General features: G+C 53.4%; 1 protein-coding gene across 6 annotated transcripts in view; it reads left to right on the top strand.

Moving 5' to 3' along the window:
- The window catches only part of ADAMTS14 (ADAM metallopeptidase with thrombospondin type 1 motif 14), a 79,365-nt gene extending 66,337 nt beyond the window's left edge, over positions 1-13,028 (top strand). For 5 of the 6 annotated variants that reach the window (XM_084903685.1, XM_084903684.1, XM_084903681.1 and 2 more), the window contains 7 exons: positions 1,322-1,485; positions 2,827-2,995; positions 3,446-3,578; positions 5,078-5,285; positions 7,933-8,062; positions 8,184-8,276; positions 10,989-13,028. In XM_084903685.1, the coding sequence (XP_084759811.1) occupies positions 1,322-1,485; positions 2,827-2,995; positions 3,446-3,578; positions 5,078-5,285; positions 7,933-8,062; positions 8,184-8,276; positions 10,989-11,488 (1,397 nt within the window). In that variant the 3' untranslated portion in view covers positions 11,489-13,028. The remainder of the gene's footprint in view (positions 1-1,321; positions 1,486-2,826; positions 2,996-3,445; positions 3,579-5,077; positions 5,286-7,932; positions 8,063-8,183; positions 8,277-10,988) is intronic. The other variant, XM_084903682.1, reaches the window with a different exon arrangement.
- The last annotated feature ends 3,002 nt before the right edge of the window (positions 13,029-16,030 follow it).

The raw sequence follows: 16,030 nt of genomic DNA, 5'->3' as shown, positions 1-16,030 counted from the left end.
ACCGAGGGCACACAGGTCACACTGTCACCGAGCCCCTCTTACGTATTGTGCCCACTGAGTCACACTGCTTGGCCCCAACTCGTCAGAAACACAACCACAAAACATAACACCTCCTGGAAGGTTCGTATGTCACAGAAGTGCTGACAGTTATAATTTTAGGTTATCGTCAAAGTAATACAAACATTTAAAAAAGTCTCCTGGAGAACTTGTCTCCCCTGGAAAATACATCCACATGAGCACAGCTGTAATTGATCTGGAAGGTGCCTAGAGGTGTAGTCCAAACAGGCTCTGGGCACAAGGGGAAACTGAGGCCCAAAGTGGGCTGTGGACCCTCTGTGTGCTCTGATGCTCCTTCAGGGTCAGCCCGTCTGAGCCTGGGTCTCCTGTCTCCTGCCCCGTGGCCTCGGCAGCCACCTCTCTCTGCATGGGGAGGGCAGGTTTGGAGGGCTTTGGCCCCGCCAATTCCCTGCCCACCTGCCCGGGAAATCCTGCTGGAACAGGGCCCCAGGAGGGGACGGGGCAAAGGAGAGAAGGGTCCTTGACTCCAGAAAGGGGGTGGAGCTCACAGGCTTCTGCACCCCTACAAATGGTTCCATAATATCGGCAGCTCCTTGGGCCTCCTTGGCCAGCTCCTACCCCACCTCCAGAAATCTAGCATCTTGATCCTCTGTCGGTAGGGGTGGTCCAGCAGCTCTGTAGAGGTGGGCAAGCCCCTCGCATGGGGCAGCTCTGTGCATGCACATTCGCCTGTTCATCAGGTGAGTTCCTGAAGGGTTGGGGCTCTGCCGGACTCCAGGACAGGGGCGGGCGTTGGAACTTGGCCTTGGCACGGGTTGTATGAGTATACATGCGTGGGGCCACAGCATGTATAGACTGAATGTGTGTGTGTGTGTGTGTGTGTGTGTGTGCACGTGTGCGTGCACATGTGTCCTTGTATGTGCCTATGTGTGCCAAACAGGGTATGAACTCTTTGGGGAAGCCCAGGACAGGTGGCAGCCTTGGCGGTGAAGGATCTGCCCAGACTCTTTAGACTCTCCTGGAATTTGGGGACTTGGACTCTTTAAAAGGAAGAGAACTCACGCTGTCATAATGTCTACATATCCTGGGACTTGATCTGGCACTTCCCACACACATCTCGTTTAAGCCTCATGACATCATGCAGGCTCTTGTTACATCCCATTCTGTGGTTGGGGAGAGGCTCAGGTGGGAAGGAGTAACAGTAGACAGGGCACCCAGGCAAGGTCTGAAGCTCCTGGAGAGGTCTGGCTTGTGGGCCTGTGGAGAGGAACAGCCATCTGTGTGTCCCTCTTTCCCTGGCCAGCGGTGAAGAACCAGGTCACAGGCAGCTTCATCCTCAACCCCAAGGGCAAGGAAGCCGCCAGCAGGACCTTCACTGCAATGGGCCTGGAGTGGGAGTACGCAGCGGAGGACGCCAAGGAAACCCTCAAGACGAGCGGGCCCCTGCCCGAAGCCATCGCCGTCCTGGTGAGCCCCAGCCCAGTTCTCCTCGCTCACTGTCCCTGCTGCCGGAAGCCCTCCGGTCCCACTCTCTTCGGGAGCCTGAGCTGGGCCAAGGTGCCCTCCATCACAGGCCCGCTCCGCATCTGTGCTTAAAGGCTGGCAGGATGGCAGTGAGGAGGGAGAGAGGAACAGTTGTCTCACTGTCGGACCAGAGACGCCACACACAGGGCGTTTGTTCTCCGCAGCGTAGAGCCCTGGGTTAGTCCCTTGTGTTGTCCTGGCACCATCCAGTGTTAGCATGCACTGTGGCATTGCCAGTGAGCGAGTTGGCAACTGACCCTGGGGTGCCATCTGGCACTGCGGGCTTCCTGAGAAGGGAACAGGGCCACTTTTCTGGCAGGGGCCTCTCTCCCAGCCCCTCTTCCTAGACCCCAGGCCAGAGCTTAGGGAGCAGGGATCGTTAGCCTGGGAGACCAGGAGGGGCCCTGTCCGCAGTGCCGGTGGCTCAGGCTGGGCTGCAGGGGAGGGTGGACAGGCTTTGTTCCTGGTGCTGCCCTCACGAGTCCGGGAGGTCCTGGAGGGCAGGGTCCAGGGCCTGCTGACTCATGTTTACCCTGTATTTATCGATCACCCATACATCTAAGGCTGGTTGATTGTCAACAAGGTACCAAGACCATTCAATGGGGAAAGAATAATCTCTCTTTTTAAAAAAATATATTTTATTGATTTTTTTTTTTTTTTTTTTACAGAGAGGAAGGGAGAGAGATAGAAACATCCATGAGAGAGAATCATCGATCAGCTGCCTCTTGCACGCCCCCTACTGGGGATGTGCCCGCAACCAAGGTACATGCCCTTGACCGGAATCGAACCCTGGACCCTTCAGTCCTCAAGCTGACGCTCTATCCCCTGAGCCAAACCAATTTCGGCATAATCTCTCTTTAAAAAAAAAAAATTTTTTTTAATTGATTTTAGAGAGGAAGGGAGAAGGGAGAGAGAGAGAGAAACAGTGATGATGAGAGAGAATCATTGATCGGCTGCCTTCTGCATGCTCCCCACTGGGGATCGAGCTCACAACCCAGGCATGTGCCCTTGGCTGGAATCGAACCTGGGACCCTTCAGTCCACAGGAAGACGCTCTATCCACTGAGCCAAACCAACTAGGGCAAAAATAATCTCTTAAACTAGCAGTGCTGGGTCAACTGGATATCCACAGGTGAATGAAGTTGGCCCACTACCTGACATCGTGTATAAAACTAAGCTCAAAGCAGACTCAAGACCCAAGTACAAGAACTCAAACCCTGGAACTGTTAGAGAAAATGGCTACATCCCATGAGATCGGATTCTGAGGGATGACATCTCCCTGCAGGTGCTCCCCGCAGCGGAGGGCGGCCCCCGCGGCAGCCTGGCCTATAAGTATGTCATCCACGAGGACCTGCTGCCCCTCATCGGGAGCAACAACGTTCTCCTGGAGGAGACGGACACCTACGAGTGGGCGCTCAAGAGCTGGGCCCCCTGCACCAAGCCCTGCGGAGGAGGTACTCCACCAGCTGCCTTGTGGGTGCGGCCCTGGGCCTCTCCGAAGGGGAGGAGCAGGAGTGGCCAGTGGGCTAACATCATCTCTACTGCGGTGTCCCCAGTTCATGACTCAGTTTCTCCTTGAAGATCTCCAGGGTGTGGAAGCCCATCTTGTAGGGTCTCCGGGCTGGGGCTGGGGTGCTAGCGCAGTATGCAGGCAGGGCCTCTGGGCAGAGAGGCAGCCATGTCCCACCCCCAGGACACCTGGCGTAGAGCGACAGGCTGGTCCAGGAAGGCTTCCTTAGAGAGGGACACAGGCGGGAGGGAGTGCAAAGGCACAGGCAGAAGTGGGATTGGCCCTCCAGGCTTTCCAGAGCTCACTGTCCTCGAGGCCTTACACAAGGCAGTGGGGGCCTCACCCAATCAGCTCCTTGACAGCCTGACCCCCCTCTCTACCCTCCCCACCACAGGTATCCAGTTCACCAAATACGGCTGTCGGCGCCGACGAGACCATCACATGGTCCAGCGGCACCTGTGCGACCACAAGAAGAGGCCCAAACCCATCCGCAGGCGCTGCAACCAGCACCAGTGCCCCCAGCCTGAGTGAGTGCCAGGAGGGACGAAATCCCCGATCCCACACCTGCCAGCCCAGCGTGTTGCAGGCCTTCTCTGAGCTCTGGCCTTGGAGGAGGGGCTGTGGAGCCTGCTTCCTCCAGCCTGTAGCCCAGAGGCTCAGCCCCGAGGCAGGACTCCCTGAGAAGAGAGCAGCCCATGCCAGGCTCTGCCACGGCCAGCACTGTCCTCCTGTCCATCCCGTCTCCTCTGGGTTCCTGGATTAACTTTGTTCTGTCACTTCCAGCATTCTCTTACAGGTGGGGAAACTGAGGCCCACAGCTTTCCTCAATGACTGGGAGGTCCATGCAGGTGTGGCAGATTTCAGTGCTGCCAGACTGCAACCCCCAGGCAGGGCACTGTCCACCAGCTCTCCTCAGCTCGGTCATCTGGGCCGTGGACTCAGCCTAGCCTTCTAGCCCCAGCCATGGTCTAGCCGCTGATTGGGGTTTCATGGCCTGAGGATACAGGCTCTTCTGAGCACAGGATCATATTCTTGAGGTTATTGGGAGGTGGATTTGGGGAGAGGAAAGAGCTGTGACTTATGGAGGATTCAAGGTCAGGCCCCCAGGCAGGGCTGAGGGTAGCTGGCCATGGGAAGCCACAGAGAGCCAAACCCAATCGCCTGCCCTCCCAAGAGTCCTCCATGGTGGGGGGCAGGTGTCCACTGGCCCTGCTGAGTCACAGCAGCTCCTGCTCCCTTGGGCTAGGGGAGCTCCAGGGCCAGGGCTGGAGCTGGTGACCAGCACCAGAGCCTGCCACAGCCTCCCTGTGCTCGGGCCAGGCTGGGATCCCCAGTCCCTCAGCCCTCTACGCTTCCCTTTATGTGCTACTATACACTGGCATTCAGGCCACCTTCCCACAAGGCCATGCAAGGCTAACAGGTGATCCGCCCCAGCTTGTCTGTAAAATTGTCCAGTGAAGTTTTGGGGCTTTTTTTTTGGTTTTTTAAAGGAAGGGGTTGACCGAAAGAGCCTGGTTTACCACCAGCTTAGCTGATCAGCACCGAAGCTCTGCACGCGCTAACGGTGATAGTAATAGTGCCTGCATTTATTACATGCCTATTGTAAGCCATAGACCCTGCCAGGTGCTTTATACAGATCAAGCCCTTTAATTGTCTGAAGCGCCCACGGGAGGGTGTTCTACTGTACAAGCTGTGACTGCAGCTATTCTGTGCTCTTGATGGAAAGATGGGGTAACTGAGGCTCAGACGGGTTAAAAGCTTGCTCAAGGATATGCAGGGTGTCAGGATTTAAATATGCATTATAGCCATTTTTCAGATGAGGCATCAGAGGAGAGATTAAGTGACCTCCTTGAGGCCACACAGCCTGGCATCCACAGAGCCAGGTGGACAGTGGTCTTGGCCCCCAAGCATTCATTCTGAAGCCCAAACCCATTCTCTGGCTCCTGCCTGCAGCAGTTCAGTGGGCGGAAGTGACCTTGGGAGGAAATGTCCCCTTGGCCCCACCTTCTGCCCTGTCTGCCTCCAGGTGGGTGATGGAGGAGTGGAGCACCTGCAGCCGGAGCTGTGGGAAGCTGGGGGTGCAGACCCGGGCAGTGCAGTGCCTGCTGCCCCTCTCCAACGGTACCCACAAGGCCATGCCAGCCAAAGCCTGCCCTGGGGACCGGCCGGAGGCCAGGCGGCCCTGCCTCCGAGTGCCCTGCCCAGCCCAGTGGCGGACGGGAGCCTGGTCCCAGGTGAGTTGTCCTTAGAGGGTGGAGGGGCTGGGCCAATGGGGCACCTTCTCTGGGGAGTCGGGGCGGAGGTGGGACTAGATGTGGGAACTATTGAAAGATCTGGTACTCCCCGAGAACAGAGTTTCTGGCTGGCTTTTTGCCCCCTTATATGACTTGGTTTTTCTCAGCACTGAGTGGAACAGCTACTTGTGCCCTGGGCCATGGCTCTGGGCTGGGCCTTTAAATTCATTTACTATTTGCTTTGACCTTCATGCAGCTCTAGGAGACATGGGCTACTATCCCCTTATTACAAATGAGCAAATTGAAGCACATACTTGCATCCAATAAATATTTGCTTAGTTCCAGCTACATGCCAGGCACACTGAGCTAGGACCGCAGGGATCCGGCGTTAGCCAGCCAGATCTGAACCTTGTGCTTGTAAAGCTCATGGTCTAATGATGGAGACATAAGGGACAAGTAAACTCATAACAAAAGCACTTACTGGGTGCCGTTGGATCTGTGTGGGACGTGAATGGATTAATGCACCAGAGAGGGCCTCACGGAGGGCTGCAGGAGGACGTGGGGATGGTGGCCGGGGCTTTAGGAAGAGGTATGAAGCTATACCGTATCCTCAGAGCAGTGGGAAACTACTGAGTTTTTATGCGGATGTTACATGAGCTCGGATTTCAGGTTTAAAGGCTCACTCTGAAAGTTCATTGTTGGGAGGCGGAGTGGAAAGGGAAACAGTAAGAAGGCTGTGGAGCAGTCCAGGTGTTCTTGGCTGGGCCCTGGCAGTGCCCATAGGATCTCTTTCTGATGTCTAGGGTTCTCTCGTAGAAATCCACTTGATACAAACCTTGAAGACATTATGCTAAAGGAAATAAATCAGCCACAAAATGACATATGACCCCACTTAGATGAGGTACTTAGAATAATCAAATTCATAAAGACAGAATGTAGATGGGTGGTTTCCAGAGCTGAGGGAGGGAGGACTGGGGAGTTGGTGGTTAACTGGGACAGAGTGTCAGTGTGGAAAGATGAAGAGTCCTGGAGATGGACCGTGGTGAGGGTTGTCCAACAATATGACTATACCTAATGCCATGCCACAGAACTCTATACTTATAAATAGTCAAAATGGTAAATTTTATGTGATGTATATTTGGCCACAACTTAAAAAACTAATTTGATCGAAGAGATGAGCACAGGGAGGGTTTTTGTAACAGCAAAAAAATGAGGAAATATCCGAAATGTTTATCTATTGGAGATTGGGAAGGAGAGTCATGGTCTGTTCATTCAACGAATACCACAAACAAACTTGAACGGTACACATCAACATAAACCTCAGAGAAATAAATGTGATAAAAAGCACGGAAGTATGAAGAAGCAAAGCCCTTCCAATTCACTTAAAGTTTATAAAAAGTACAACACGATATTTGAAAATAAGCCGGAATGCTGGCGTTTTAAAGCTGGTGGTGGTATTTGAACAGGTTTTTATGACCAACGTCTTCAGACTTTTCTGTACGCTTGAAATATTGCATCATGAAGAGTATTTTGAAATAACCATGAATCCCCACACAACAACAGAAAGATTTTTCTGTTCTTCTCCGTAAAACGTAGATTTATCTGTTTCAGTATAAAACAGGAAGACTGCTGGTCCCACAAAAGACCCCATAGTTAAATCTAACAGAGAAGTGACAGGTGAAGGGAGATAGTTGCCCCTTTTAAGTCGTGGCAAGCACGTGAGAGCAACTGTTTGTAATCATTCACCTCAGGAGGCTGAGCCCCTTGTGTGAGGCTTCTTCTGGGTGGCCGGTGACACGGTGTCTCGCTCGGGTTGTTCCATGCCCGGTCTGAGAAGGGACCTCTGCAAGTTCTCCCCCATCCCATAGGCGAGGCTGTGCTCGGTGCAGAAACCCAGCCTTCCCGTTCCAGCTTCACTTGGGCAGTCTTGCTTTTCCTGAGGCCCCACCCCCGCCCCTCCTTTGTCAGAGGAAGATGTGTAAGGGGGATGCTGTGCATGGCAGCCCTTGCATGTGGTGGTTGTCTCCTTTTACCCACGCCCTTTCCTCTCGGGGAAGAAGACATTTTGAGCATGCCTCTGCACGCTGAGTTTTGGTCATCTGAGCCACAGATTCAATGAATGTCAGACCTAGAAGGGTCTATGGGACCTTGTCACCCAACTGTCTGTTTAGCAGATGCTATGATCCAGGTCGCCATATCCTGTTATATACCAAGATATCATCAAGTAAACGGTCCTGCCCCAGGTCCCAAGGGCTGGTGGATCAAACAGGGGAGTTGGCCAGGATGAGACACAAAATATGTAAGAACCCAGACACAGACAGACCAGGCAGAGTGGACACAGGCAGTATTGCCAGAATGGGGTCCTGAGGCGGGTTTAACTGTTCAGACGGTGGAAGGGTTCCAGGGTTCTGAGCTCAGGGGCTGTCTGCCACCCAGGACAGGAGTATTTGACAGCTGGCGTGCTGTCCTGGTGAGTTCTAGCAGCAGTTCTTTGCTCGTCCCACTGATCAAGTGGGGACTTGGCACCTTTCTTTGTACCCTTTCTGACCTGGGCATTGGCTGGGTTGGAGCTCACTGCCCCCTCCCGCTGTCTCTCCACCTGCCCCTCCCCGACCACTGTGGCCTGGCTGTGTCTGTCTCACGGCAGTGCTCTGCCACCTGCGGAGAGGGCATCCAGCAGCGGCAGGTGGTGTGCCGAACCAATGCCAACAGCCTCGGACAGTGCGAGGGGGACAAGCCGGACACCATCCAGGCCTGCAGCCTGCCTGCCTGCAGAGGTGAGCCGCATAGGATGGGAGGACAAGCAGGCCCAGCCCCTCTAGACCCGATTCCCAGCCCAGCCTGTATCCTGGCCCCCTAGAAATCCCCAGTATCAGAGGTGCTTCTCTCTGCTCACAGGAAATCTCCAGAACTCTACCGTGAAGGCTGACGTCCAGGCACTCGTGACCCCACAATCCGGGCCCCTGCATCCTATGAACAAGATAACATCAAGTAAGTGTATTTCTGAGCCCCACTCCTCCCCCAACCTTCCAGTGGCCACTGCTCCATGTGGTGGAGTAGACCCAGCTCCCAGTCTGTGCGTGTGACCTTGGCCTCCAGGAGCCTCAGATTCCTCAGCTGGGAGGCGGGGACAATGCTTGTCCTGGTCCATGATCCCTTATCTGCAGTTCTAAAATGCTGAAAGCTGCAAATGCTTCCCTAAATCTGGTGCAGATTCATTTGGCAGCAAAATTTGACCCGAACTAACAAGAGATCATTATTCTGCTATGAAAACATTGCCATATTTGGTTATAAGATGATGTTCCAATCTCCCCTGGGAATGTTATACAATACAAAACAGTGAATATTATTCTTCTAACCTCAAAAGTTCTGAATTATGAGCCATATATTGTTTCAAGATTTTTGGATCAGCAGATGAAGATCTGAGCTGCGGTCATATGGCTGTTGAGAGAATTAAATGAGATAATGCATGTACTCCTGTCCAGCTGTCAGCTAAGAACAACAAAAATGGTAGTTTCTCTCTGCCCCATGATCAGTTCTTTCTCCCACACATGCATCCACCCACCCACCCACCCACCTATCCATTCATCTACCCATCCAATGCACCCACCTATCTACTCATCCATTCTTCCATCCATCAATAATTGACTAGGCACCTACAATGTATCAGGATCAATGTACTAGTGCCCTTCTAAATTCCTTCTCTCTTTCCCAGGGGTAAGTAGTTATAGATCTGAGTTAAGAAGATGAGTAGCAGAAAGATCACAGAGCCTAACTCCTTGTTCGAGGACCAGTTGTCCTTGTGCCCTTGGGCACATCCCTGGACCTCTCTGAGCTCAGTGACCTCATCTGTAAAACAAAGCGGTCTGACTAGATGTCCTCAGAGAATTTTCTGGCTCTGACTTTATGGCTTCTCTGCTCTTGTGCTGAGGCTCAGGCTGTGCAAGGGTTTCCTTCTGTCTTCCCCCCAAGAGCAAAGGATGGGGCTCTGATTCCGGTCCTAGAATTCTGGTGCCATCTAGAGGCCACAAGACTCATTCCTTCGACTTCTGTTAGTGCAGAAACAAAGCAAACAAAACTAGTCTAGTGAGCCCTCCTCTAAGCCAGAGATTTTATAAATGCCATTTATATTGTTATTATTCAATGGTAAATGCCAGCGTTACCCCCATTTTGCAGGTGAAGAAACAGAGGGTGGTGGTGGGGAAATTGACTTGCCCAAGGCCTCACAGCTTTTAAGTGGCGGAGCCTTGATTGGAACCTACATCTGCTTGATTCCACATTTACTGGTGGAGGGCTTAGTGCTCCAAATGGCCTGTGTTTGATCAGCGTGTCACACGTGTGACTTACCTGATAATTCGCTTGGTCCTGCTGGAGTGGATCAGACTCCTTTGGGTTGATTGGGAGGAGGCAGGGGTTCCCACTTCCCCCCAGAGCAAGGTTCCCAAGATCTGCTATTCATAGGAGTCCCCCATGGCCCAGGTCCCACCCGCCCCACCCGGTCTCTCCGGGTGTAGGAGCTCGGCCGTGGCTGCTGGCAAAGCTCCCCAGGTGATTCCAGTTGGCAGTCAAATCTGACAGCTCATGATGTAGCGCCGTGGCTCTCAGGGTTTCCCATGTATTTGCATCATCTTGAAGGTCTTGTTAAAACACAGGGCTGGGCCCTAGCCAGTTTGGCTCAGTGGCTAGAGTAGGGGTGTCGAACTCAATCAGAGAAGGGGCCAAAATCTAAAATCCAGCCTAAATGGCGGGCCGAATGGTTTACTGAACAGTCATAAACTGACAATGTCATAAACTGACAGCGGAGTGCAGTGATGACAGCGCGGTGCTGGCCACATTGCAAGGCCTGGCGGGCTGGATTTGGCCCGCGGGCCTTGTGTTTGACACATGTGGGCTAGAGCATCAGCTCGTGGACTGAAGGCTCATGAGTTCGATTCCAGTCAAGGGCACATGCCCGGGTTGTAGGCTTGTCCCCCAGTGTGGGAATGCAGGAGGCAGCCAATCAAATGATTCTCTCTCATCATTGATGTTTCTCTCTCTCCCTTCCTTTCTCTGAAATCAGTAAAACAAAACAAAAAAACATTTATAAACAAACAAAACAACACTGAGCTGGGCCTCACCCCAGAGTTTCTGATTCGGGAGGTCTGAGTGAGACCTGAGAATGTGCATTTCCAACAAGCTTCGGTGATGGCTGGGACCTGCTTTAAGAACCACTGCTCAGCGTCTAGTCCAGTGTTTCCCAAACTTCTCTCATGATGAGAATCACATGGTGGAGTTGTTAAACTACAGATTCCTGAATCCCAACTAAGAGGTGCTAAACTAGAATTTTGGGGAGCATATAGGTAAAATTGTACAGAGCACTAAGTTAAGTATACAATTTTACCTATATGCTCCCAAACATTCTAGTTTAGCACCTCTTAGTTGGGATTCAGGAATCTGTAGTTTAACAACTCCACCAGGTGATTCTCATCATGAGAGAAGTTTGGGAAACACTGGTCTAGTCCCTCCGCCACATAGTAAGGGCTGTTACTCAGTCCTGTCTCCTGTCAGGCGGCCCGTTTCTCCCTCTGGGAACAAGCTATATAGTGAGTCCAGCCAGAGCAGAAGAAGGGCCTGCAGCTGGGGGGCTGAGGGGGAGGCCGGGGTGTGTCCTGGTGTCAGCGCTGACATGTCCTCCCGGCATCGGTCCCTGTTCTGTGTGTGCAGCAGAGCCCTGCGTGGGGGACAGGTCGATCCTCTGTCAGATGGAGGTGCACGAGCGCTACTGCTCCATCCCCGGCTTCCACCGGCTGTGCTGTGAGTCCTGCTCCAAGAAGGCCTCAGGCCCTGATGCCAGCCTGGACCCCCGCCCGACCTCACCGCCACCCTCCTCCACTCCTGGGAGCCCCTCGCCGGGAGCCAAGGCCCCTCCAGATGCCGTGGAGCCCACTGTGGCGTCAATGGGCTCAGACAACCGTTCGCATGGCCGACCCACACAGCTCCCAGGACCTCTGGGGACAAGCCCCCCAGGGACCTGGCGCCTCGGCTCTGCTCCCCAGAAACTGAGTCCCGGAGCATTGCAGAGTACTTCCCCTAGCGCCACCCGGGGGCAGCCTTGGGGCTGGACCACTGGCCCGCCTCTGCCAGCCTCTGCGGATAAAGGGCAACTCAGGGAAGACCTGAAGCATCCGGGCACCAGCCTTCCAGCCACCTCCCCGGTGACATGAGCCCGCCCTGCCCATCCCTCCGCTGCCAGTCAAGTTTACACTCTGTGGGCCCAAGACCTCCAGCTCCGAGGACACACCGCGGGCCAGGGGCAAGCACAGACTTCCTTTTAAATTATTTGCCTTCTTGTTCTAGTTTCGGGCTGTGATACTTTTCACCTGTGAAGCGGGTGTGCGAGGAAGAAAACAAATCAGGGAAAACTGTAACCTGAGATACCTCAGCAAGCAGCCCAGGGGACCGAGTCGAACCTCTCAGGGGCTCCTGTCTGTCTCTCCTGCCAGGACTGAGGGCCAGCCAACGCCCTGCCCTCACAGCCACCGGGTCCCACACTAGATCCGTCCAGCTGCCTGTCTTCACCAGAACCTGTGGGACCACCGTCTGCCTGGCCCCTCTGCTCAGAGAGGCAAAGCAGGGCCAGGGAAGTTGAGGGCGGTGCTCCGGGGCAGTCAGTAAGAGAGGAAGGGAGCTGGGGGTGAGGGTGGTTGCGGGGGGGGGTCCGGCTGCAGGGCTGGAGCAGGTGGGAGGCAAGTTCATCGCAGGCCCAGCCTCTTGTAGCAAGAGCTCCATGCAGCTCTTCTGGCCAAGGCCAAGGGGCAGGCGGTCCAGCTTGCCACCAGTGTTGGTGGCCACCTCTGCCTCGGCAGACAGCACTTTCTGCTGCTTCTGGGACCTCCAGTCTACAGGTGGGCCTCCCAGCCTCGCTCCAGCTCACCCAAGGGGGCTCTGAACACTCTAGGAATTTCCCAACTGGTGCTAGAGCCGTGGCTAGGCCAGAAATGGCAACTCTGTCATCACTCATCACTCCAGGGCGTGAAGGGAGACGGGCTGGAAGGGGGCCTGTGGGACACGGAGGAAGCTGTGCGTTCTCAGGCTGTGCCCCGTCCATCATTGCCCTTTGCCAAAGACCACTCCTGCTGGAGTTAGGGGTCCTCTTCCCCCACCTGGCTCCAGCTGAGCCAGAGGTTTGTGGTGCTGATGGGGGTGGGGGGTCAGGCCTCACAGCTGAGGACCAGAGTCCACTCCTAGCCGGGCTCTGGAAATGACAGGGGCCACCCCGGGCAGGATATGAGCCTCTGCCCCATGCTGGGGTGGGGAGGAGACATTGACAGACAGCACTGTGGTGCCTCAGCTGCTCCTACCCCCTTACCTCCAAGGGCGGGTATCTTCCCTTGACCCTCTGGCTCTCTGGAATCCACCTGAATCCCCAAGGGTCCCTCCCAGGGGCCCTCATCCCAAATGGTGCAGAGGGTCTCCCGGACCCTTCAGCAGGTGTAGAGGTGCTTGCTAGCTCTTCCTCCCCAGGGTGAGGGCTGTTCTGAGCCGGGCTAGAGGGATGGGAGCAGCGGGCCGGCCTGTGAGTGCCGGGGGCAGAGAGCCCTCCCCCTGCTGCCCGCCCCTCCTGGTGCTGGGGCACACACTGAATCATTCCTGTGGCCCAGCCTGCCTGCGAAAGGGCTGTGAACTCCGCCTTTGAGATCCAGATCTTGGAATTGTTCTGTATTTATTAACATTGTCCTTGGTGTTTTGCTTTGGACCCCAAAATATTGTGTTGTGTGTGTTTATTCTCCCTGTGTTTATGGGACATGGGCTGGGCTGTGGTGAGATGATTGGGGTGGGGGCTGGACGGAGAGATGCTAGAGGCACGAGAAAACTTGACCCCTGGCCTCCTTGCCTTGGCCTCACTGGCTCTGGGGCTCCTCTGAGCATCAGCTCTGGGTGGACAGGTAAGAACAGGGCTGGAGGGCCCTCTCAGCTTTCACCGCTGAGAGGCTGTGTGGCGTTGGGCAAGTCAACATCCAGAATGTGGCCCAAAGGGGAGGCAGTTTTGGGATCTGCATGACGAAAAACATTCTAATGAGCAAGGCTGCTCAAACGTGCAAGGGGGACTTCCCTGAAAGATGGTGAACGTTCTTTCCTGCAAAAGTCCAAGTGGAACGTGGGTGCTGGGCAGGTGGTAGGAGTATGACGCATCTTGTTGGGCAGGGAAGGCTGACATGAAACATGCGCTGTACAGTTTAAAAGAACCAATCCACAGCTAACCTCCTGCGGTGTCAGACATCGCCAATCCATCACTGAGTGTATGGATTTGTGTTTCACAGGCCCTTCCCTAACATTGTGGGGCCCATGACAAGGACCCAGAGAACCCCTCCAGGGACCTCTCATGCCTGTGGGAGCATTCTAGCCCTCAACTTCAAGCCCCATTTATATCTCCCTGCAAAAACCCTTCTCCCCTTAGAAACTACCCCTTTTAAACAGCTATCACTCAGGCCTAGAAGTGCATACAGGGTAATGCAGGCACACCTGTGAGGGACTGACCTAGGGAGATGCTAGCACAGGCCCTAGAACTGCACTCAGGATTGTTCGGGCAGGGAATTCTGTGGGACCAGCTACCCAGAAGGTAGACCACAAAGAGGCAGATGACCCCAAGGGACATCTGCCCTTGGTGCAGTGCAATTCTTGCCATGGTTGGTAGTGTGGGCAGAGTGGGCCTCTAAGAGCCTCCGCACCCCGGCTCCAACAGCAATTTGGGCACATTGCTTATGTTCCCCTGCCCCACTGCCCGGGCAACAGCATTTTCACTCTGAAATCTGTCCAGTTAAATCTTCATTTTAAAAATGTATTTTTTTTTATTGATTCAGAGAGGAAGGGAGAGGGAGAGAAGGATAGAAAATCAATGATGAGAGGGAATCATTGATTGGCTGCCTCCTGCATGCCCCCTACTGGGGATCAAGCCCAAAACCTGGGCATGTGTCCACAGGCCAGGCTGACGCTCTTATCCACTAAGCAAAACCGCCTAGGGCTAAATCTTCATTTTTAAGGACACATAGTACCGCTTGTATGGCTAAGTGACCATTTATTAAACCCACACTCCTTAGTACTGTAAATTTAGGTTGTTTCTAAATTTTGATATCATAAATGATGTGAAGTAAATCTCATTTTTACCTGATTTTTCTTAAGACAGCTTTCCAGAAATGAATTAGAGTGAAAAGTGCACCAAAACCACATCTTGAAGGCACTTGATATATATTTCCTATTGCCCTCCATAAATTGTCCAGACTTTAGTCTCTCCAATGGGATAACAGTATTGCCACCCAACTCTAAAACGTTGGTTTTCGTCATCTCAAAAAGCACTTTCAGAAGAAGTCTTGGGCATCCAAACAATATTGCCAGAACGTTTTGAATTTGCTGTCTGCAGAGCAAGAATTGGCATTCATAATGGTGTTCCCAAGAGCCTAGGATAGTGGTGGGCAAACTGCAGCTTCCGAGCCACATGCAGCTCGCGAGCCTCGGTTTGCCATTCTGTTGACTAATGAGTTTGCTGAACACTGGGGCTTAATCACAAGAAACAACAACAGCCTGTAATTATTGGAATCGAGAGTCTAGGTCAGCAGATGGCAAACTCATTAGTCAACAGAGCAGCAAACCTCGGCTCGCAAGCTGCATGTGGCTCGAGAGCCGCAGTTTGCCAACCACTGGCCTAGCATACTTGAGGGGCCTTCTGAATCACCTCAGCCGACCATCTCGTTTAGTAGTCAGCAGGGTGTAGAGGGTAGAACATTGGCCTTGGAGGCAAAAGATCCAGGTTACAGCCCAAACCCTATGTCTTCATGTCTGACCGTCCGTGCTTCACTTGACCTCCCACCTGCAAGACGGGGAAAGCCATTGCAGACCTGCTCCTTGGATGGGCAGTGGTGAAGATGGTAGGGGAATAGGGGAGAGTAATCGTGGGACCCATCGGTAAATGACAGCTTGTCCCTTGTATAAAGTATTGTCAAGAAAGTATGGTGATAGCAATGTGGCTGTCATTCCAGATTAATTTATAGAAATGGGTGCTTGAGTTTAGGGGGCTATATTGCTAACATTTATTGAACACATACTATAAGGCCAGGCACTGTGCTATGCCCTTCACCCAATATCTCACTAAATCCTTACAACCCCATGAGGAAACAGGCTCAGAGAGGTCGAGCCACTTGCCTATGTCACACAACCAGAAAAGTGTAGACAGTCTCTCCATAGCAGCTGAGGGGAGATCATGCAGTTGACAAAACACATGCCTAGAATTCTGTGTGCAGGCCACCTGCTGGCACCCAGTGAGTGACAGTGTTTGCAAAAAGAAAGGGGCTTGAGGTTCTTAGTATTGAAATCAGAGCCAGATAATCCACTTACTGGTTAATCTGGTGCTCTGGCTGAGAACCTTATATAATACAATAAAAGGCTAGTATACCACTTGCTATGATGTATGCTGACCACCAGGGGACGGCGCAGAATGAAGAAAGGCCCAAGCCGGCAGCCAAGGGAAGGAAGGCCCTGGCCAGCAGCCTAAAGGCCCTGATCAGCCCTGTTCACCAGTTAGGCCTAGGGACCCTACCCATGCACGAATTTCGTGCACTGGGCCTCTAGTTCTCATATAAAAGCAGAAGCTGAGGCTCAGGGTAATGAAGTAACTGCAGAAGGTGACAGGGTGTGGCTGAGCCTGGCTCTAAAGCCACCAAGTCTATCCTTCCACTCTGCCAAGTAGCTGCAGAATTAAAATGTGGTCAGGG

This window comes from Pipistrellus hanaki (genome assembly GCF_964339955.1).
Source record: "Pipistrellus hanaki genome assembly, chromosome: 14".
In the NCBI taxonomy this organism is placed as follows: Eukaryota; Metazoa; Chordata; class Mammalia; order Chiroptera; family Vespertilionidae; genus Pipistrellus; species Pipistrellus hanaki.
The sequence above is the reverse complement of the archived record's forward strand: the minus strand, read 5'-3'. Positions and strand labels throughout refer to the sequence as shown.